This window comes from Leptinotarsa decemlineata, unplaced genomic scaffold, assembly GCF_025532065.1.
Source record: "Leptinotarsa decemlineata unplaced genomic scaffold, Ldec_3_MD MMD2_tig00026307_RagTag_RagTag, whole genome shotgun sequence".
In the NCBI taxonomy this organism is placed as follows: Eukaryota; Metazoa; Arthropoda; class Insecta; order Coleoptera; family Chrysomelidae; genus Leptinotarsa; species Leptinotarsa decemlineata.
In genome coordinates this window covers 5,980,898-6,004,567 of record NW_027412681.1, presented here as the reverse complement: position 1 = coordinate 6,004,567, position 23,670 = coordinate 5,980,898, and the positions used below count along the sequence as shown (strand labels likewise).

Here is a 23,670-nt window from a genome sequence, read left to right as displayed (position 1 = left end):
GAAAATAATATGAGTAGTTGTTTACAGCTGATTCTCGGCCTCCCCCCACCACTATGACGTATTAATTGCTTTTTTTATTGGTTGTTGTTTGGTGAAGTTTTTTTGTTGTGCAGTGAAGTCAAGGCGTTGTGACCTTGAAGTGTCTGGTGCATGGATCGTTCAGATTTTTTTTTCATATGAGATTTTGTGTGTTTATGTGTGTGTGTAGGAGAATGCACGGTACAGGGTTTCATCATGTGCTTGTTTGTCTATGTACAAACATACGTCTGCATACTTCGAAGATCCTCCAAGTAATAAATGCTCCATCGGTGTTAGGGCACCAAGTTAGTAGTGGAGTGACGTCACAGCAATAACCGTTCAACGGCTAGAGAGCGACATGTTCACTCCACGACGTGTGGCAGAGTAATGCGTATTCATCGGTCTGCCCTCACCTCTCCTGAAGCGATGAAGGTTCGCTCTAGCCCCGCTATCCATGGTGACACAACGGCAGCCGAGGACTGTTTGCCTAGCGTCTACCCTCTCCGAGACCGCAACGACCACTGCTTGCTCGTACCGGCAACTGTTATCGCATCAAGTTGGGAGATGGGCTTGGCTGTGACGTCAGGCATCTCTAGTGGATAGCAACTAGCAATGTGAATCTTTCACGGTTTCATGGTGGGGTGACTCACACTGTTTAATATAAAAGAAATGCCTGGCACACTATGAAATCAGTAGACGAATATATCTGCAGCAGTTAGCAATTGGTAGAGTGTTATTCAGTTCGTAATAGAAGGAAGACGGTGAGTGTATTTGTCTGTTGGAAATTGTTTATATTTTCATATATATTTTCATCATGTCCGTTTCAAAAGTAGACTTGAATAAAATTAATAATTTGATTGTACAGGAGGTTGAAATACTAGAGCAAAAGGCCTTATCATCATTGCCAATTGATGAAGTGTACATAATTAAAAATATGTCAACTTATTCTACACGATTTGGTAAATCAATTTTATTAACTTTGCAAGATGTGAGCAATGATAAATTATTTAAAACATGGCTACCAAAACGTATTTCGTTGCAATTCAGTGATGACGATATATCTTGTATCAACTCATCAGGTGGTAAATATACGATGATGTATTTAGGACAGAGCCAACAAAGTTTTGCTGGCATGAAAACGCGATCTCTAGTCAAATTCAATATGATTGAATAATAGTAATAATTTATAGTGAATTTCTTTAGGTCATAGCTTACAAAGTTTTTTTTGGTGTGAAAACGATAACTCTAGTCAAATTCAATATGATTGAATAATAATAGTAATTATAATGAATTTCTTATTGTTTTATTAATATTCATATATTAGATGATAATTTATATGGAAATATAAACATTACTAACTTAGTTGAATACACTCACTTTGTAACTACAAGTAAAATGGGAATGTGAGTATTATATCACTGAAAAATTGGAGGTTGCTTATTTTTTTTTTTTTTGTTCGATTTCAGTTCCACCATTTAAAGATGTGGATGCAGTACGCAAGTCAAGATTGGGTCGATATTGTAGATCTCAAATCATCGGTTCAACATTTGTCGTCTAAATTGAAGGTGTTGGGTGATGGAGCCGAACATGCAAGCGTTTATGATATGAGTGTATGCTATGATGAAAAACAAATCGAATTATGCCTTCGTGATGCTGAGAACTATTGGAGTGGTGCAGAAGTTTGCAACAAATTTTTGGATAATGAATTGGAATTGTGGCAACTTTGTGAGGTTATGATTGAACTGAACCTAAGAAGATTCCTGTATAGCCTCCAACCATACTTGCCAGAATGGATTATTCATCACTTTGAATTGAATGATGAAAATCGAGAGGAAATTGAAGATGGTCGCGAAAATGATGATTATGAGGAAGAAGTTATTTTAGATAGTCTGTATGTTCCTGTGAATCATAAATAATGTCAAATAAAAAACTTTGTATTATTTCATGTTTTATTTATTTAAATCTGATGAAATACAATAGAAAATGATTACAAAACAATAAATATGATATAAAATACAATACATGATATAAGTCAGTTACAAATAAAAAAAAAAAAAGATCATAAAACAGTACATGATAGAGTGAAAAAAAAAGTGTCAATATCTGCTATGAACTGAACCATCCAATGCATTGTATGTTAAAACTGTATCATGCAAAATTAATGCATATACTTTAGTGTTGTCTGGAAACTTGGTCTTCCTCGTCTCAAACTCAATCTTTATATCAATAGTTGATGATTTTGTTGCATTCGGTTGATGGGAACAATCGATGACGAATAGTGGATTCTCTCTAAATTGTCCAATGTCCATCAGAGGTTCACTCATATCTTTATCATAATAACTTCGCTGGAAACTCTCAAAAGCATAATAAGCAGGAGCATCAAGTTTTTTATCGAAATTCAAATTCCAACGCTCATATGGATAAACTTCAGAATTCAAGTATACTCGAATACTATTGATATCAGCAGTTGTGAATTTGTAATATCTTGTGTTCTATCTTCAGATGTGGTAGTACTTTGGAATGCGATGATGACAAAACGAGGAGTTTCCAATGCGTTAGTTGTTTTGATGGCCCATATGTCTGAAGAAGTCCCACGTAATGATGGTAGTTCATAGAGGCCCACATACGATACGCCAACTTGATTTTGGCATTCAGACCGCTTTTGTTTATTCTACTCAAAAGTTTGAGCTTGTGTTTATCATCTGGTACAATATGCCTTATTTTCCATTCGATTTTATTTATTTCCAAATCAGCATCAACCTCACCTATATATGAGTTTTTGAATGATCGAGCGATAATCAAAATCAATTCCTGTTTGGCATTCAAGATACTTTTGTTGTAATCTTCAGCAAAACCCATCAAATATTTCAGTGGTAGTTTTCCACTAAAAACATGACTGTTTGTATCCAAGATATCTTGCTTCAATTGTGAAAGTCCCCAACCAGATGTCAATAATGTGTTAGCATGAGATTGTCCAAATGATATCATGGTTTTCATTGTAGATGTTATCCCAGGTTTTCTAACAACAGCCACTTGTTCACCTCCCATTTCATAACGAATTTCGTCAAAGAGAAATGCAATTGCATTATTCGAGAGATAGCATGTTTTCGCTACATCTTTGGGGGTGAATTTACCTTCTATGTAAATGAAGCTCTCGGCAATATCTAGTATAACATCTTGATTATTGATTGCAATTCTGATTTCATCCGAATTCCTGAATAGCGGTGATCCATAGGGCTTATATGTGTGCTCATGTAAACTTATGAGAGAATGATCGAGCACTGGTTCATTGAATATATTCAACTTTTCATTGTTTGTTTCGAGCACCATTGTTATTTTCTCACTTTCAATCCAATCGATTTCAAAAATTTAAGATCACTCACAGACAGAGCGTTATGTGCTAACTGTTTAGCATACACTTGTGGAATGAGCTTCTTTTTATGCACACCTTTCTTTTTGATAGTGCAACTCGTTTGGGATTGTTCAATGCGATTTTGTCTATTATAAATGAACCCATAACAACAGTTATTCGATTTTCTTCAATTCCAAAATAATGAAAATCTCTTCTTCACTTCCAAAATCGATAAGGTTATTTTTTTCATCCAAAATACGCACTGTAATGTTGTGAATCAATTGACGACCTTCTGGACTGACAGGCATATATATAATACTGTGTGGTTCTTTAGTAAGATTGTAGCCAGGTTCAACATCAATATCGAATGAGAAAAGAATGTGGGATTCTTCACCATTTATATATGAACCAGATATTATATTGCAATCTAAGCGGATAAGTCTCACAGTTGTAATGTTTATTGGTAATGATGATTCATGTATCTGATTTGGTGGAAATATTTCATGAGCGAACCCATCATTTCTGCTATTGAATTTGGATGTGTCAGATCAATTTCATATTTGGATCGCATTTCACATTTGAATGTATTATTATTGGCGTGTAGATAGAAAATATCATCTGCAACGACATCATTTGGTTTTTTATCATGAAACAATCTGAACATGATATGTTTCTGTATGACGGCATTGATCTCTTCTATTTCATAAGCACCACATGGAATTTCAATTGTCAACTTTTGGGGTATCGATGAGTTGTCATTACTGATTCTAAAACTAACTAAGTTATTAGCTTCAGTTATATTATTGATTGTATTGCATCCATAGAATCCCAAAAGTCCTAATCCATAACGACTGTTCCTATCCAATTCAATTGGTGGAAAAAAATCCGCACTCAAGACACTTGTCCCGACAGCTTGTAGCTCGAACTTTCGTGACATGACTGATGAATATTTTGAAACACATTTCAATTTATTATTGTACACAGCAACAGCACATTTGAGACAATTTACACTTTTTGGAAGGTGTTGTATTGTAATAAGTATCATTTTTATTGATACCAATATTCACATCCTCTATATTACAAATACAACACATAGATTTCCGAGGTATAGGACCGTCATTAACATCCGATTCTGAATTTTGATCGTGGTGGTGGTGCTCATAACAATATCTATGTTTCATTATATCGATGTCATCTTGCAGATGCTTAGGCAACTTTTCCCAAACATATGCAATCTCATGTGCAACACATGCAAGTATCACTTCCTTAGGCATATTTGCAAGCATCACTTTATCCATTTTTTTCAAGGTACCATATTTTGAAAACATTCTAAGTGAAAACCCCATTCCCTTGATAGCCTCCCGATCCAGTTTTGGTGTTGAATCCATTTTTATTTGGAAAATTATTTAGAGAGAAACTGCAAGCACAAGTGACCACAGAGAACTGTATTAAATTTCTGTTGTCGATCATAGTTATATTTGATTTTTACATTCGAACATTTTCGAAAGAATCGAGTCAATTCCAATGGTGGGGGTAGATCTCCAAAACTATCGAAATATGTGACTTCTTTCCCACATTTTTTATATGCCACCCAATGTGTTCCTGGTCCACTTATTCCATCTAAATTAACAATAGCTGTCTCGTTTTGTTTTGGACCTGAAGATGGTAATCTATCACGCATAAAAACACCACGAAAATGTGGAATTTTCATTTTTTGTGCATAATAACTGAGATCGAGATCAGTAAGAGGCCTCTGAGGTAGGGGTTCAATTAGTTTTTTGTTTTGTTTGTGGCTTTGTATGGTTTTAAATATAGTCCTAAACCTTTACGGTATGGTTTGAGATATATTCCACTTCCGCGTTTGCCTAATGCTACAGCCTCCATGGTTTTATTGTGACGATTGGCTTCCATTAAAGCCGCTCTGCTGGCTTTTGCCGAATTCACGGCCTTGGTAATACCAGCAGCAGCTCCCGCCAAACTTCCTAGTGCGGATAGTCCAGCAAAAATTGGTATCAATGGTAAAAGTCCACCGATCTTGGGAACAGGAATTATGCGTGGTGTGCGGATTTTCTTCTTTCCACCGGCAGCTTTAAGGTATTTACGTGCCGCCTGCAATGCCACAGTGATAGCTTTTTTGCTATTATTCGTCACAAATTGATTCCCACCAGCTTTCTTCAATACATTTCGCACTTTATGGACTATCCCAGCACCAAATGCAACTTTTTTAATTTTATTTTTCTTCGTTTGTTTCCTCTTACATTTTTTCTTATTGGTACTACAACCCATGCCCATATGTCTTTTCGCTTTCATAATGTTGGTGACAAGTAATGCAGCTGCTCTTTCCCCAATACTCGCGTCCTTCGATTTAACCCTATCCCAAGCGCTGTATTCAAGTTCTTTGTCGGCTAAATGTCTTGCTGCAAGATCGGATGGATGCTTAGAATATTGAATATCGTGTTTTTTGCATTCAATATCTAATTTATTGATTCCAGGGTCGTTACGAGCTAAACGTTGTTTCAATTTTGTACCCGGTCCACAGTATTGATAACCTCCGGTAGATGTAATTCGAAAGGAAGTTTGTTTATTAAATCATTAACAAAACCACAACCTCTTTTAATTTTACGATCACTTTCAATACGTCCGTATCGTTTGATGGTACACATTGAAATGAATAAGCTAATAACATTTATATAGTCTCCAACCACGGCACGATGCGCATTGTAAAACAGAAAGAAAAGTTTGCTGTAGATAATCTAGATGAGAAATTTGGTTGTGGATTGAATGGACAAAGGGTATTCAGACATGGTCCACTACTTCCATCATCAGTTCGAGGACTCATTATAGGACCTTCAAATTGTGGAAAGACGAATGCAATGATATCACTATTAACACATCCACAAGGACTGAGATTTAGAAATGTGTATCTCTATTCGAAATCACTCAATCAACCTAAATATCAGTACTTGCGAAGTGTTTTGGAACCTATAAAAGGATTAGGTTTTTATACATTCAGCAATAATGCAGAAATAGTGGAACCCTCCGACGCTAAGCCTAATTCTGTTTTCATTTTCGATGATGTAATATGTGAAAAGCAAGATATTATTAGATCATATTTCTGTATGGGACGTCATAAGGATGTTGATTGTTTTTATCTAGCACAGACATATTCACGGGTACCCAAACAGTTAGTGCGTGACAATACCAATTTCATTATAATGTTCAAACAAGATGAGACGAATTTACATCACATTTATTCAGATCATGTTTCACCCGATGTAACATTCAAACAATTCCAATTGATGTGTGTTAAATGCTGGGAGGACCAATATGGATTTCTAGTCATTGATAAGGATAGAAAAATAGATGAAGGTAGATATCGCAAAGGATTCGATAGTTTTATATACCCATGATCTTGTTTTTGGAACTTATTCGATCACTGAATATTGTAGTGGTCACTTCACCAACGAATTAAGCTTTAATTCAAAAAAAAGGGCATTATGAATACAAAAAAAGATCCTGAAAATAAAAACAATGAAATAAATTTGAAACGTCAACTAGTAGAGACAACAGAAGCTGTCAGGCAGAAATTCAACTCTATCAAGAATGATAATATTGAAAATCGTACGACACTTGAAAGATTGTATGAGCCCATAATGAAACCATTGAATGTTTTATCATCAAACGCTACTTCTAAATCACCAGTGTTATCACCAAATCATGGAACTGTTCAATCTACTTCAAATTATCCCATGAGTACTCCAATAGGAAGAAAACAATCTTTTGGTAGTGTATCATCTGTGAATAGTGACACGAGCACACTTCAAGACGATATGAGAACAACTCTATTCGAAACACCATCATCGTCCCACATCGATTCCTCGGATCCTGACATCTCACCTGTTATGAATGAAAGTGGTGAAGATGTTTTGATGAAACATTTGAATAATATAAAATCTAGAAATCCAGCATATGATGGAACATTTGGCGTACGTATGGATCCAATTACACAAAAGCTGAAAATGGGAAGTCTAGTGGTAAATTTCAAAGATGGAAACATTTCATTTTGGGATGCTAATAAAGTGAAAAAATATGAATGCGCAGGTAGTCCAGAATTGTATGATATGATTTTTTTGAAGAATCCACAAGATGTTGATAATGAAGAAACTCGTCAAGTATATTCCAAAATATTGAAAATAACGAATGCTCCATATAAACAATATCATCTGAAGAATGGTTTTAAAAATACAAATTCTAAAAAATTTCGTGAAGTTATCAAACCTCTATTAGACTCACGACAATATCCAATAAGAAGTAGAAGTAAAATTGGTGGAGCACTCAAACGAGTGAAAATGGAGAAAATATATAATTCTAAACCTGTGAATTATGTGTACTGGAATTCACCGAAAGAGTTAGTTGCTCGCCTACGACTATTGGTAGCTTCAAAGTCAGCCGGACATACCGGACATGATAATGAAATAATTTCAATAATTGAAGAATTACGTGAAGAAGGTATAATATATTAACATATTCACATGTAATGATCACTGTCACATCATCATTCAATGCAGTAACATTATCACCTTTTCTCTTTAATCATATTGAAATAGAATGACTAATGAAATAAGTGATGTCAAACGACAAGTTGTTAATGAATTACATAAACCTGCAAGACGTAATTTTCGTAGAAGAATAACCACCATCAAAGGTTTTGCAGATCTATGGCAAATAGATTTAGCTGAACTGCAACCTTATGCAAAAAGTAATGAAGGATACCGATATATACTTGTAGTGATAGATTGTTACTCCAAATATCTGTGGACTGTAGCAGTTAAAGATAAAACAGGTAGTACAGTAACTAATGCAATGAAACATGTACTGAAAGAAGCCAAATACTCCCCCAAACACATACAAAGCGATCAAGGGAAAGAATTTTTCAATAAAAGCTTCTCATCTCTCATGCGAGAATATAATATCAATCATTATTCAACATTTAGCACAAAGAAGGCAGCTATAGCAGAAAGAGTGATTCGTACAATAAAGGCATGGCTCTACAAGGAATTTTCGATGAGAGGTCACCACAAATGGCTTGATATTCTTCCAATTATAACTAGTAGATATAATAATAAAGTTCATCGTACAATAGGTATGGCACCCATCAATGTTGATTCAACAACAAAATTAAAATTCAAGGGTATCAATGGAATTGGAGGAAGACAAAGTAAACCCAAATTCCAATTAAATGATATTGTACGTATAAGTAAATACAAACATATTTTTGAAAAGTCTTACACTGCGAATTTTACCACGGAGCTATTCAAGATTGTTAAAATTAATAAAACCATCCCAACGACTTATAATCTTGAAGATATGAATGAACAGCCGATTAGAGGATGTTTTTACGAAGAAGAGTTATTACGAACCGAGAATCCTGACGTATATCTGATTGAGAAGGTGTTGAAGAGAAGAAAAAATAAAGTATATGTAAAGTGGTTAGGCCTTCCTAGCGAACAAAATTCTTGGATTGATGAATCAAATATGGTTTAAATGTATATAATAGTGACTTTTATGAATAAAGTAATATTAAAGTTCATTATTGTTTTCATTTCAATTATAAGTATGTGAACTGAAAAATATTGCAGCGGTAAACATTGCCCCAGCCATTCGCAATGTTCTGTGTATACCAAACCAAATTAATTGTATACTCCATTCCCGCTTATATTTTTCAACTCACGATATTGAAAACACATTATCATTCCCAAAACTAATCGCCGTCACTTTGAAATGCAGTATCCAACTCTTTTTGCCAATTATCTCTCACTGATAATGCTGTCTCATAAAGCTTAGTCGACTCCTCAAGCTCAGCCTGAGCTTGCATTCTCGAACGTTGATGGAATTGCTTATCTTTACCAATTTTTGAACGGAGTTCATCAGCATCTTTAGACATTCTAGCCAATTCAACCTTCGCTAATGCAATCTTGGCATCTAATGCTTCAAGAGTTTCATTATTAGCATTAATAGCTCGCTCACTCTTTTCAAGTTCAGCAATAGTCATCTGTGCCTTTACAAGACGGCATTTTGCTTTCCTTTTCATTTCCCCAAACCGATGGAGGGGGCTGAAAGAAGATAGCGGTTCAGCTTTCAAATCACTCTTCATTTCTTTAGGAGTACCTTTTGGCTTCCTCTTCGATCTGTCACTTTTCGTTGCGGGTTTTTTCTGTCGCACAACACTTTTGGATTCTTTCTTTTCTTTAAAGTCAGTGACAATCGATGAAGATGCCTTAGTAACCTTCCTCTTGATTGTTCTAGATTTCTTATCAACACCAAGAGGAAGGGTAGATGAAGAGTGTTTGAGTGATGATAATTGCGAAACGATCGGATTTTCAATAATAATTTGCTCATTTGGTTCTGGCACATCTGCAAAGTTAACGAAGTCGTTAATATCAAAATCATTTATCGAATCTTGACTCGATAAATGTAATACTGGAATATTTTCAAAATCAGTCTGATCGATATCAACAAGTGGTGAACCATCTTCAGCAATCAATAGCGGCATAGAGCTCATGATTATTAAGGTCTGAGGAATGATATGTGATAGCAATAGAATGTGGATAGGAAAGGTGATGATGTTACTGAGACCTCACCATTTATAGAAGAAAATAAACTAGCGCATGCGCTCTTTCATCAACTGGCACATGCGCTCTCTCACTAAACTATTCACGCATGTAACAATCTTTGTCATTTAAGAGGAAAACTTTGTGTTGCATGCATGTATTTTTAAATGTTAGAAAATAATACAAATAAATTCAAAATATATATATATTTATTAATAATAGAGGACAATAACGATAATAAAAAATGAAAAATGTTAATATGTCTCTGTGGATGTGGAACGTTCTTTGACTCTATTCCTCAATAGTTGTTGCTCGTGCGTCAAACACCAACATTGAAAAAAATGGATTCTCCTATTGGGGTAGAGTTGACCAACCTTCTCACACAGATCCCAAGTACTTCTACATGCATTGCATACATGATTCCAACAATTCATGGAATATGTATCACAACGCAAACAACGTTGCAGTGGAGTTGGAACGGCAGCACAGATACCACAAATATTTCTACAGATACCTATATTGTTAAATATTATAGGTTCGGAACACTTCAGACACTGTAACTGTTGTTGACGATAATCCGATTTTGTTCGCTTCGGTGGATGAGAAGGAGGCGATAGTTGAATCCGCAACACGCAATCACTACACATACCAGTACATGGATTGATTGAATCCTTAGGTCTACTTATTTGACAAAAGTAGCACACAATAGCCCCTGCAATCATCATTGGGTAGACACACACTTTTGGTTTTTCATTCCACTCTTTTGGAAACGGCATTTTACTAATTCGATTAGAAATATAAAGAGATGACTTACAGAAACTCTGAATGCTCTCTCCTATACCTACGATCTCTATTTATACAAATCAACATCATGTGGAAGTATAGTGGGATAACTTCTCCTACTATTCCACTCTAAACGAGTCAAGTGGGAGTCGCATCACCTCCTATATAAGTTGACTTGCAAACCTAGAGTTCATTCATTCACTCTCTACAACTGTGAGCAAACAACAACAAGATGAATTCTGCAAAAATAAATGCTGCATTAAATAGAATAGCTGCTGTTGATGAAAACAATTGGATAGACGAATCAGATGATGAGGATGTCAATGTTCCGCTAGAGGAAGTAATAGTTGAAGCAGAAGATGTTGGAGTCGATGAAGATGAGATAGACGAAGTTGAAAACGAGGCCAACCAAAGCGACGAAGATGATGACGTGATGGAGTTTGAGAGGGTCATGGATGAAGAAGGAGATGATGAAGGGATAGAAGCTGACACAACTGAAGGTGATGGTGCTATGAGGATCGGTATGCGAACACTCAATGTCAGTGAGACACTGGAAGATCCCTTGGATTTGTATTGTGCATTGGATGCATACGTATTGATCAGCACAATAGATGGAGAGAACAAAAAACTATGTTGGTGCTGCTTTCGGTTTTATTCGCATAGAAACAATAATGGAGGGTGGTATGCCCATGTCAACACCCACAACACTGTCTCAATTATGGAAATGGGACAGAATTGGTGTGAAGCTTGCGAGAGGCCACTAACAAACTTCACCCGAGTATCTACATGTATTATATGTAATAATGTCCAACCTGTGGCACAATAACCGTGGACCTACTGGTCAAAAAAAAAACAACAGCCCTTTTCAGGGCTACATTATTCACACAAACAGTAGTTAGTTGTATTAGTATTCATAGATTATGTGACAAATGAATACTTTGATTAATAAAAGTCTAAGTTGGAAATTTGTTAGTCTTTGAATATCTATACATTATATGACAAATAAATTACTACTTTGACTGAAAAGTCGAAATTTGGAATTTGATAGTCATTGAATATCTATGCATATGATGAGTACTACTTTAAATGAAAGTTGAAGTTGGCATTTGTCAATCATTCATATGCATATAATGATGAATACTTTCACATACATATATTTCGTTTGAGATTATAATGTTAACATAATGTTAACAATGGTATGAATCTGTTTCTGTTTGAAAGTATAATGGTAGCTCTGAAAAGAGCTATTTTTTTTATTGTTTCAGTCTTTAATTGTAGCCCTGAAAAGGGCTGTTATTTTTTTATTAATCCATGCAATGATATGGACTAACGCTCCTCATCATCAGAAACAATAATTATGGTATCGTCATCTGAATCAGATGATATACTAATGATATCATCCTCATAGTAGTCATCTGAATCAGATGATATACTCATGATGTCGTCGTCGTCATAATCAGCTGAATCAGATGATATACTAATCACATCATCCGCATTATTATCGTCAACAGCATCTATGTCGTCCTGAATACCTTGTTCCACTCGTTCTGCGAAATCATCAGGAAGATCATAGATTCGCTGCAGAAATTGAGCGAAGGTTGTACTCAAATGATCAGACGTTGAATCTATTTCATGTACTTGGATGGGTCCTGTACTCGACATTGTGGAAGAATGATATAGAACTGGGATTGTTGCTATATTTATATTGGAAGAAATGAAATGGAGGGGGTGAAATGTAGAACAGTGTTTGAGATTCGAAAACATCAAGAATGAAACTCTGAGCGATTATTAGGAGAAATTCTAGTGATTATTATGGAAAAAAAACTAATAAGAGGGAGAGGAAGGGAGGAAGACACTGCCCCAGCCTCGCAGTGCCTCGTGTACACCAACCAAAAAGTGTGTACTCCGTGGAAGGAAAGGAAAGGAAATGATGGACGAGTAGATGATTATATGTCATCATCGGAATTGAGGACATCATCATCGATTAGGATTGGGGATGGCGGAGGACTATCCTCGATGAGGATAGGGGATGGTGGAGGACGTCTAACGTCAAGCTCGTCATCAGCATCATCACCAGAGTCGTCGTCGTCATCATCGTCGTCGTCGCTACTCATTGGGACAATGTCATCATAAGCAGGGTCCCACCATCCGTCAGGATCTGGATATTCCGAGTCATCCAAGTGTCCTTCGTCACTGCCAGTGACATGCTGAACTTGCATCCTGATGTCGTGATCCCGGTATTCGTATGGCGGACTGTGGGGTTCCGTGGTGGAAGAGACAACCTGTACCTGGCTGTTATCCCAGTAATTGAAGTTGTACCCCTGATCCGGGCAGCTATAGGGTTCGGAGGTTGAATCGGGTTCCATCTCGATGCTAGCTGATCAACTGAATGTTTCATCAGATGATTTCTACTTTTATACTTTCGAGAGGGAGTGGGAGAGGAGTGGAACATTGAGTAGGGGTAAATTGTAGTGTGACATAAGACATATTCAATGAGTAGGGGTAAATTGCAAAGTGACATAAGACATATTCAATGAAAGAGATACTTGAATGGATAAAATACAAATGAAATATACTTGTCGATTTCACTATGAAACATGTCTATTTTTTTATTTTTTAAATTTTCTTCACATGAAATTATTTACAAGTGATTAGAGAACACAAAAATTGATGTGAGGTATTTGTCTAGAAGAACTTGGAATTGAAATAAAAAAATAATAATGATAATAAGAGGAAGTGAAGAAAAATGCTCCAACCATCGCATTGTTCAATGTGTACCAAACCAAAAAACAGTGTACACCCTTTATTTCACTTCCTTTTCCTTTATTCAATATAAACTTAACAAATATAAACTTAAAACTACCATAATTAAATACTCCTAACTAACCTAAAACTAATCTTACATTTACACTTCATCTACAAAAAGAGTGTCCATAACTGTCACTACTTTTTTGTACAGCTCTATCGAAGAGGTCTTTGCTTTACACCTTTCCTGCAGAGATGCATAATTCCGATCTATTTCGGCCATTTCCTTTTGGAGTTCCCTCCGTCGGTTATCCATTTCAGCCATTTGTCGCTTCATGGTAACCAACTCGGCCTCGCTAGATCGGGCAGCTCGTTCTGCTTTCTTGCATCTCTGCAGAAAAACACTCATCTTTTCACTAACCTCTCCGATAGGCTGTGGCACCAACACCTCAGGATCCGCCGGTGTCGCTGGCAGCGGTGGTAGTCGCGTCACCAACGGCGACAATATCACCAACTCCGGAGAAGGACTCCTCGGAATTTCCACTGCTGCTGGTGCTGCTGCTGGTGTGGAGGCCCTCTTACGAGAGGTCGAAAAACTACCTGCATAAGGATTAGTCCTATTGCAAGTAGCTCGGTACTTTGAAATAGGACCAACCTTTGCTGCAGGTCGTTGGCAAACCTTCTTCACAGCCCTGACTTCCTCCTCCTCCTCGAATAAGTCAGGGCTAGAAGATCTGCACCTAACTCGCGAACGCGAAGTGGTTGGCTGGTCAACCGTCACCGCTCTCGAAGATGCTGCCTCCTCCTGGTCAGCGGACACCGGCAGAATAGACGCCACAGCATTATTCACCTCCTGTGTATTGGTTGCCATTCTGAAAAAGAAGAAATAATACAAAGTTAGTTGATATAAAAAATAACATTCCTAATTTACTTACTCAAATATCAAGTTGGTCGTTGGAACGTACTGCCTTGTTGTGGAGTGGACTGCTCTCGATGAGATGACTTCTCGAACTGAATGTTGTGGAGTGCTCTCCGGAGGGTATCGACTTCGATGCGTGAGCGGTGGGAAAATGGTGGGAGCGCACATGCGCGATGAGGGTAGGGGTGTACATGCGCAAATGTTGGGAGTCGGGGGGCGGGGCTTCGGGGAGGGAGGGGCGGGGCTTCGGAAAGGGGGCGGGGCTTCGGAAAGGGGCGGGGTATCCGAAAAGTTGGTGGCGACGGGGGGGGGGGGGGGGGGGGGGGCGTGGCCCTAACGGGCCCCGCCCACTGCCTGGGCTCCGCCCAGGTGGGTGGGGCCTCCGGCCCCAGGTAGGCGGGACATCTGGAGAGACATCTACGCCCTCTTCGCGCGCGCGTTCGTAACATAATATGCAACCGAACACCTAACCTAACGTATTAACGTATTAACGTAACCTAACCTAGTACGCTAACCTACCGCTATGCAACCGAACACCTAACCTATCGTATGTATTAACGTAACCTAACCTAGTACGCTAACCTACCGCTATGCAACCGAACACCTAACCTATCGTATGTATTAACGTAACCTAACCTAGTACGCTAACCTACCGCTATGCAACCGAACACCTAACCTAACCTAACCTAACCTAACCTAACCTAACCTAACCTAACCTACAGTAACTATTAACCTAACCTAACGAGGGAATACTAACCTAACACCTAACCTAACGTAAGTATGCAGCTAACCTAACGTAGCTATTAACCTAACCTAACGAGGGAATACATTCACCATGTTGGTTCCATTAATACATCATCAGTTGGTTTTGGTTTTGGTTGTATTATTCTATGATTTGGATTAATGTTCAGTCCTGGATATCCCAGTCCACCTGATGATGATGGCCTGACTTTATAGTTTCTCTCCAAAACTTCTTTATGGTTTTTCTCCAATACTTCAACTCTCTGTTCCAGTACATCATACTTTTTCATTGTAGTCCCTGTTATGTTTGACATAGCATCAAATTTTTTATTTGTAGACGCTGTTATGTCAGACATTTTTATGTCTACATCACTTGTAAGTTTGTCAAATTTACGAGTGAAAGTTATCCGAGCCTCTGCAATTTTATCGTTAAATGCTTGCCGGGCGTCCCGAGCAATATTGCCTATTGTGGATTGTATTGCAGCTTGTAGGGCTAGAAGTATAACTTCCTTTGCTCCATTAATTTCCCCCTCAAGATATGATACAGTTACACAATCACTCTTGTCAATTGGTTCACTTGTATTTTTCAATATTTTCCTTTGCATGTCATAATGACCATCTTTTGTTAATTTAAAACCATTCCCAGGAGGACCTCGAATGACATTACCACCCCATTTTCTTTTTCTACCAAACTTATCGATTGTTTTAGACATTGTGCACTCTACGATGATTCTCTTCAAACTGATATTTCTGTCATTTACATTATACTATATATTGCAGTAATTGATTAGGGAAATAGAAATAATACAAATAAAATTTTAATCATTTTATATTCATTACAGTAATACATATACATACATACATAATACATTAATATCACATTACTTCTATCATATATTATTAATTATAAATGGCTACATAAATATCAATATTGAATTTTCCGGTTTTGAAGATATTGAATGATATTTCAATCATTGATCTCGGCAGATAATAAATTAATCAATTGATCCAATGGAGTCTCCTGAGATTGTGATTGTTGAATAATATTACTTATCCAACGAATGTTCTCATTTGGATCGTTTTCATAAAATTCAATATCATTATGACCCCAAGGAAGAGTGTGGGTAGTATTCGGAATGATAAATCGTTTATCATCGTGATATGATAATGCAACTTTATTTTTTAATTCAGTATACATATCATGTAACACGCTTCTAAATGAATTCATCTTTCTGAATATCATACCACCTTGTTCGACGATTTTTTGATAATCTTCGCATGTCAATTCATTCTTTATTACAGATCGTTTAACCCCTTTGGCTTTCTTAAATTCACCATCAACAGATTTCACATAATATGCTTTAGCACCTGTACCATAAAAACTCATGATTGGATCATTTGGAAATTCATCTTTGAAGTTACCCAAGACTGAACTTGTTACTGGAATATTGAATTGGTTAACTATACTGTAATTGGATGTATCAAATCTACTTATGTTAGTTTTTATGAATTCATAAAAATTTTCTGTGTTTACTTTAAGAATGAGCGAGTCGGTATCTGTGTAAAGTAAAGAGACATTTTCATCAAAGTGTTGTTTGATGCATCCATAGAAAAAGTCATACATGACTGTTTTAGATAATTCTAATATGGAAAATCCCAAATATAATGGTTTATCGTAATGAACCTTCACTCTACCCAATTGAATGGCAACGAAATTATCAGTGAAAATTGAACAATTTTTGAAATTTGGTTTGGCTATGAGAGTGCTGGCACCTATATTTTTCTTTATATTTTCCCAATGTGTAACGAGTCTAACATCAATTCGATTATCTACATTCTCCATTGTCTTTCCATACACCGCATTATTCATTAGTTTATAGAAATCTTTAACAGATTTGTTGTTAGACCTATTACGCATTTCAGTATTAAGATCTATATAGGGTTTCATCCAGCATGATTGTTTGAATTTCAATACTCTATGTGTATTCATTACAATCAATCCATTTTTGACAGCTTGCTGTAGATTCCTATAATGAACAATATATTTTCTTTTATCATTCAAATTTGGAATTAATTTGGGAATTTTCGATTGTGTACGAGGTGGTATTATTTTTTCGACTAAAAATGGAAGGTCAGAATGTTTATCATGCAACTCTTGTGGATAATGAATGTCCACTTCAAATACATACCCATACGGACTATCAGTACTCACATCCATCACATCGAGATTAAGAATTTCATTTGGTGTCAACCATGTAAATTCACTTGTTGGTAGAGGTTGTGACATACTGTGACCGTATAGATTTGTTGCATCTAAATATGTAATGAATGTGGAAGGTTCGTTGGGATTATAATTGGGTAAAAATCTATTATTTGCTATATGTTTCCTCTCGCTACATTGACTAATTCCACCTCGTATACCTTTTTGAAAAAAGTGAATCATATCAATGTCAGTTAGTAATTCCAATTCAACATTAGTGAACTTCAACATGGCATCCCATGATAATCCAGGTGCAGTGTAATATTGTGCCGGATCTAAGTTATATATCTCTAAACTTGTGGTGCGGAAGTTTTCAAAAATATCACATAGTAGCAATACATCCGACTTCAAATACAAATCAGAGTATTCCCCCAAATTCTGACACTCGAATAAATTCCAAACTTTTCTAGCCCTATCATAATCAGTTTCCGATATATGTTCACAATTGAGTGTGTCATAAAACTGATTTTTTGTCGGAAGTAATGGATAATTCAATTTGTCAATGTCATCAACAAAACTATATGGAAATACACCTTTCTGTCTCATCAAATTGAATTTCTCAATTTGTGGGAAATGTTTGTGCATCTCCAAACATTGATCGGAGGTCAAGTTTGCACCCAACTTCTCCAACGAATTAGTCATAAATTTATAACTATCGATAAATCTCATTTTGAGATAATTCTTCCTAACCACACCATCTTTATCGGTATAGCTGTGTGTAAAGAGATGCTTCGTGAAAGATATATATTTCTCTTTAGTTTGCGGGATAACATCAACTTTCTCTTTATTCCTATACAATTCTTTTATGAATAAATGACAATCATAACCACTTAAATTATGAAAAATGATAGGTATGAAGTTTGGTATTTTGAAATTTAAATTACATTTCGAGTGAGCGGCATGTGATCTTTTCTTTCCTGTGACATGACAATGATCTCTTACTTTGACGTCACCATCAGTAAATGCTTTATTACATATACCACAAGTTCTGGCTGCAACAAACTGTTCTTCTTCTTCGACAGTTTGTGTATCCATTGGTTTAGGGTTTCTGAGATGATTTTCATGTATCTCTTTCAAATCATCTTCAATGCTACTCACAAATTTCTGAGCTGCATCTACACCCCTATATGTAACAAATTTTGTCAAATCATCATTATATGAACACTTTATCAAATAAGCAAATGAATATGGGGCATGTTTGAATGTTTTAATCGTGTATGAACTTCCAGGATTTGGCTCATTCACATGAATCGGTTTAAGCACTGATTCAAAATCAGCATACACTACAAATGGCACCCTCATTTGCCTCTCAAAGTTTTCAAACATTAGTTTATTTTCCGCAACCATTCTACCATATTTATTGATCTTTAAATTAGTAGTTGGTGTTGTGGTACTAATGTGATTACAATCATACATATTATGACGTAAAAGCAATCTCTCATCAGAAAAATATATCAAACATCCGTCACAAAAATATTTTTTCTGTCTATGAGCTGATAGTTGATTAGAAACTAATCTTGAAAGATCTTTGATCCAACAATAGTGACCATTACCGGAGTCATCAGTTATAAACAACAAATTGACATGTCTCCGGAGTCTTCTCTGTGAGTATCGCAATGGACCAATCACTTCATACTTCATTTTACCCTTCTCAAATGTACTCTCTAAACCGTAAACATTAATTGAAATATCATTCCTATCTTCGAATATTTCGATACTCTTATTATTAACTTTAACCGGAAAATCCATACCTGTGACATCTAAAACAGTGGAAAAATGTGGATATGACGTAAGTTCGGACACTCGACTATCTGCAGGATATAATGCTGATGTTATAGCCCAAGCAAAACAATATTGATCTTCATTACGAACATTCACAACAGCTTTCTTCCATTGAATACATTGAGGCAGCTTCACATATGAACGTCCTTCCAGTGGACTGTATTTATTAATGTTGACCTCGAGAAACAATATTTTTTCACAAGTCCAACCTGAATTATAAAAAAAAAAAAATATTACTATTCAATCTTATTGAAATTTTTAAAAAATAAATACCTGAGTCACGATCCTGGAACTCAGTCGTTTGTGCCACAATTACATCACGGAATCCATCAAAAACAGCATTCAAATCTGAAGATTGGTCCACTATTTTATTTTGGGAATTAAATGACTTCGTGTCCCTCGAATCATCAGTCTGAAGAATATAATTCCCAAAAACTTCCATATTCACCTTGATGCTTTTATGGATCCTGATGGCTGATTCCAGTAATTCAATGACCTTCTGCCTAATCTTATTGAAAAATGAAATGTAGTCACTGGTTACAATCGAACTCTCCACCCTGTATGTAGCAATGCGGCAATTGAATGCATTCGTTATAATTTGAACACCGTCAGACAATTGAACACATGCATTATTTTTATGACTCATGGTTCTTCGGTGAGAATTCACTTGGCTCATAGGAATTGTCACATTACAACAATTGCACGTATACATAGGTGTTGCATTATCCACTCTCACCCGTTTCACTGCAGGCCCTCCTTGGCAACTCTGGAGCTGATGCCGACGAAGATTATCACTACGAGTGAAAGATTTACCACAGTCACAGGAATACATTTTATATAATAGTTCTCACTAACTCACTTGATGTAAACTGACATAGCCAACACTCGTACGCTTCTTAAATACACTCTGATAGGACCCGTCAAGACGTCATAGCCAACCCCACTTCTCAACTACATGCGCCAAGATTACCTCCCAACTGAATGCGATAACAGATGTCGATATACGAGCAAGCAGTGGTCGTTGCGGTCTCGGAGAGGGTAGACGCTAGGCAAACAGTCCTCGGCTGCCGTTGTGTCACCATCGATAGCGGGGCTAGAGCGAACCTTCATCGCTTCAGGAGAGGTGAGGGCAGACCGATGAATACGCATTACTCTGCCACACGTCGTGGAGTGAACATGTCGCTCTCTAGCCGTTGAACGGTTATTGCTGTGACGTCACTCCACTACTAACTTGGTGCCCTAACACCGATGGAGCATTTATTACTTGGAGGATCTTCGAAGTATGCAGACGTATGTTTGTACATAGACAAACAAGCACATGATGAAACCCTGTACCGTGCATTCTCCTACACACACACATAAACACACAAAATCTCATATGAAAAAAAAATCTGAACGATCCATGCACCAGACACTTCAAGGTCACAACGCCTTGACTTCACTGCACAACAAAAAAAACTTCACCAAACAACAACCAATAAAAAAAGCAATTAATACGTCATAGTGGTGGGGGGAGGCCGAGAATCAGCTGTAAACAACTACTAATATGACTGAACATTTCGGAAATAATATATCGAAGTCGTGCACAACCTCCAACAGCATAAGTAATTCTCTTGTATTCATATCGGCCACTAAAGAGGAAGTTGAAGAAGTTATCGCTAACTTACCTAATAAAAAATCCACTGGATTAGATGAAATCCCGGTTGATATAATAAAAAAGTGTGCTTGTATTATATCACAATACCTTGCTGACATTATAAACCTATCAGTGAATTCAGGCACTTTTCTTAGTGTTCTGAAATCGGCTGCCATCATTCCCATATTCAAAAAAGGTGATACGAGCAACATAGAGAACTACCGCCCAATTGCTCTCCTGAGCATATTTTCCAAAATCATTGAAAAAATCATTTGCAAAAGAATTGCAAAGAATTGCAAATGAATTGCAAAAGAATTCACAAAGCATAAAATACTTACTGATTGCCAGCATGGTTTCCGCCCTGGCCTATCTACCGAAACAGCCATAACAGAACTTGTCCAACACATTAATGATCTGATAGACAAAAATGAGTATGTAGTTGTCATATCGTTGTCATATCGTAATTTCGTCTCCGAAAAAATCAACAACCTAGGTCTACGTGGCCCAGTGAACGACTGGATAACGTCCTTTCTTGAAGATCGGAAGATCATAGTGAGAATCGGTGAAACCAAATGGAAGGAATACGATTTAGATCTTGGAACACCGCAGGGAAATGTCATGGGTCCCTTGATCTTCCTTACCTATGTCAATGACTTGCCTCATAACATAAAGGACGGTAGAGTTTTCATGTATGCTGATGACACCTCTATTGAGGTGTCTGACACTGATCGCCAAAGACTACAGCAAAAAACTGACTCAGTTTTGAAAGATTTTGCGGATTACTGTATGCAGAATACACTAATAATGAATCAAAGTAAGACAGTAATAATTGAGTTTCACACAAAACATGGAATAGCTTCTAATTTCACCTTCGAAGTCAATAATAATATTGTTGAAACCTCCACTTCATCTAAATTCTTAGGAACGCTCATAGATTGTAACCTAACATGGGAGGATCAAATACAAATAGTATGTAAAAAAATCAACAAAAGCTTTTATATTTTGGCAACACTAAGAAATATTTTGAACACAGATTCATTATTACAGGTTTACTATGCATTTGTGTATTCCACAATTACCTACAATATTACAGACTAACATGGGGTCAGGCATCAGACATAACAAGAATTTTTGTTGCTCGGAAAAGAATCATAAGGCTTATCTTTAACATTAGTAGTCGCCAATCATGCAGACAGGTTTTCAAAACTAAACGAATCCTCACGGTTACATCAATTTATTTAATGAAACTATTAACATATATTTTCAATAACAAATATTCATTTCCCATTAATAGTGATTCACATTCTTACAACACCAGAAATAAAAATGATATCAAATTGAACAAGCCCAAACACTCCTTTTACAAAAAATCTCCCATCAATGCAGGCTGCCGTTTTTTTAACTGTCTTCCGAACGAAATAAAATACGCGGGATCCCCGGCGGTTTTTAAGTATAGACTTAGGGAACTCCTTATCAGAGAATGTTTCTATACTGTTGCGGAATTTGAATTATGCTTTTCAATTTTGAGATGATATTGAAGTGTATTTTACATAGTATGTTAGTCATCATTGTGCTTGTTTCGTCCTGTTTGTCAATTAAAACTTAATGACACTGTTTTTGACTTATCCTATCTATTGTTAACAATAGTTGAAAGGATTAATAAATATTTTATTTTATTTTATTTATTTTTTTTTTATTAATATTGAAATGTTAATATATAATGCTACGTAACGAACATTGATAGCCATTTAGTGTTGATTTCAATAACTTGTTTAAACAAAGCTACATGCCAATTACTCGACAGAGCTTTGGTAGAATTCGTCCACACTATAATAGGGCCTCCCAACAAGGAATTCTTTTACTTTCTTTCTGAATATATATTCGCCTTTAAGTAATGGCAAGGTGATTAAATAACTTCTTGCTACTGAAAATAATAAAATTTTGTGTGAGGGTTAGAGTAGGTATTGGAAGAAAAATGATATAAGATTGACGTGTGCTATAAGTTGAGGTGGTACTAAATTGATTTTTTTTGTGGATGAGACACACTATTTCCAAAATCATAAGACACATTCAAGACCAAAATTTTTTGCTTCACAAATAATGGGCGACTTGAATCCCTGTAGCTAGCCTTGCATAAATATCTGGTGGATCTTTTCTGTAGAGAGAATACCATATGGAAACGAAATTGAGAACAATTTCCCCCGAAACAAATTCCATAATGTAAATAGGACTCAATTTGTGCAAAATGAACTGATATTGTAATAGTAGTATCTAACTCTCTTGCAACAACTCTCACTGCATGACATCCTGCTTTCACATAAGTAGCCGACATGGGAATCAAATTTTAGATTTTCATCAATGAAGAGCTCTAAACATTTGTTTTTCTCCAAAATTTCAATTTTTACATTTTCTCTATATTACTTTCCCTATATTACATCTGAATGTGACCACATTTGTTTTATCGGTGTTAAATGATAAAAGATTGTAATCACACCACTCTTTCACCTTCTTATGTCGACGATGATTTGATCAAGTAAATTTGAGGCGACCTTGTTATGCCAGAGATAGTGGTGTCGTCAACGAAACATGTGTAACAATTGTGCGAAAAACTTTTTCAGTGGAGTGCAATGATGGAGTGAAAATTTTTAAGTTTGAATATTTTCGAGGATCGTTTTGGTTTGTGGCTCATTCGAATAGACCTGCGATTCAAGAAAACCCCACAAAAAAAGTCTAATGTGGTCAAATCGCGCGAATTCAGTGGCCAGTTCACATCATCTCCACATTCAATGTGGCATGTGATGTGTGGCACGTAGCGCCACACGT

General features: G+C 36.4%; 2 protein-coding genes across 2 annotated transcripts in view; one reads left to right on the top strand and one right to left on the bottom strand.

The window, feature by feature from the left end:
- The window catches only part of LOC111504397 (uncharacterized), an 859,110-nt gene that overhangs the window by 779,142 nt on the left and 56,298 nt on the right, over window positions 1-23,670 (top strand). The window lies entirely within an intron of this gene.
- LOC141485070 (uncharacterized) lies at window positions 13,670-14,596 on the bottom strand. The gene is made up of 2 exons (XM_074181029.1): window positions 14,445-14,596; window positions 13,670-14,381 (listed from the first exon to the last, which is right to left on the bottom strand). The coding sequence occupies exons 1-2, from the start codon at window positions 14,594-14,596 to the stop codon at window positions 13,670-13,672; spliced, it is 864 nt and encodes a 287-aa protein (XP_074037130.1).

Bases quoted from the DNA above. Each gene is read 5' to 3' on its own strand.
- LOC141485070 (XM_074181029.1), bottom strand. From the start codon at position 14,596: ATGTGCGCTCCCACCATTTTCCCACCGCTCACGCATCGAAGTCGATAC. The intron at 14,382-14,444 runs GTAAGTAAATTA...CTTCTTTTTCAG, and splicing joins ACGACCAACTTGATATTTGA to AATGGCAACCAATACACAGG.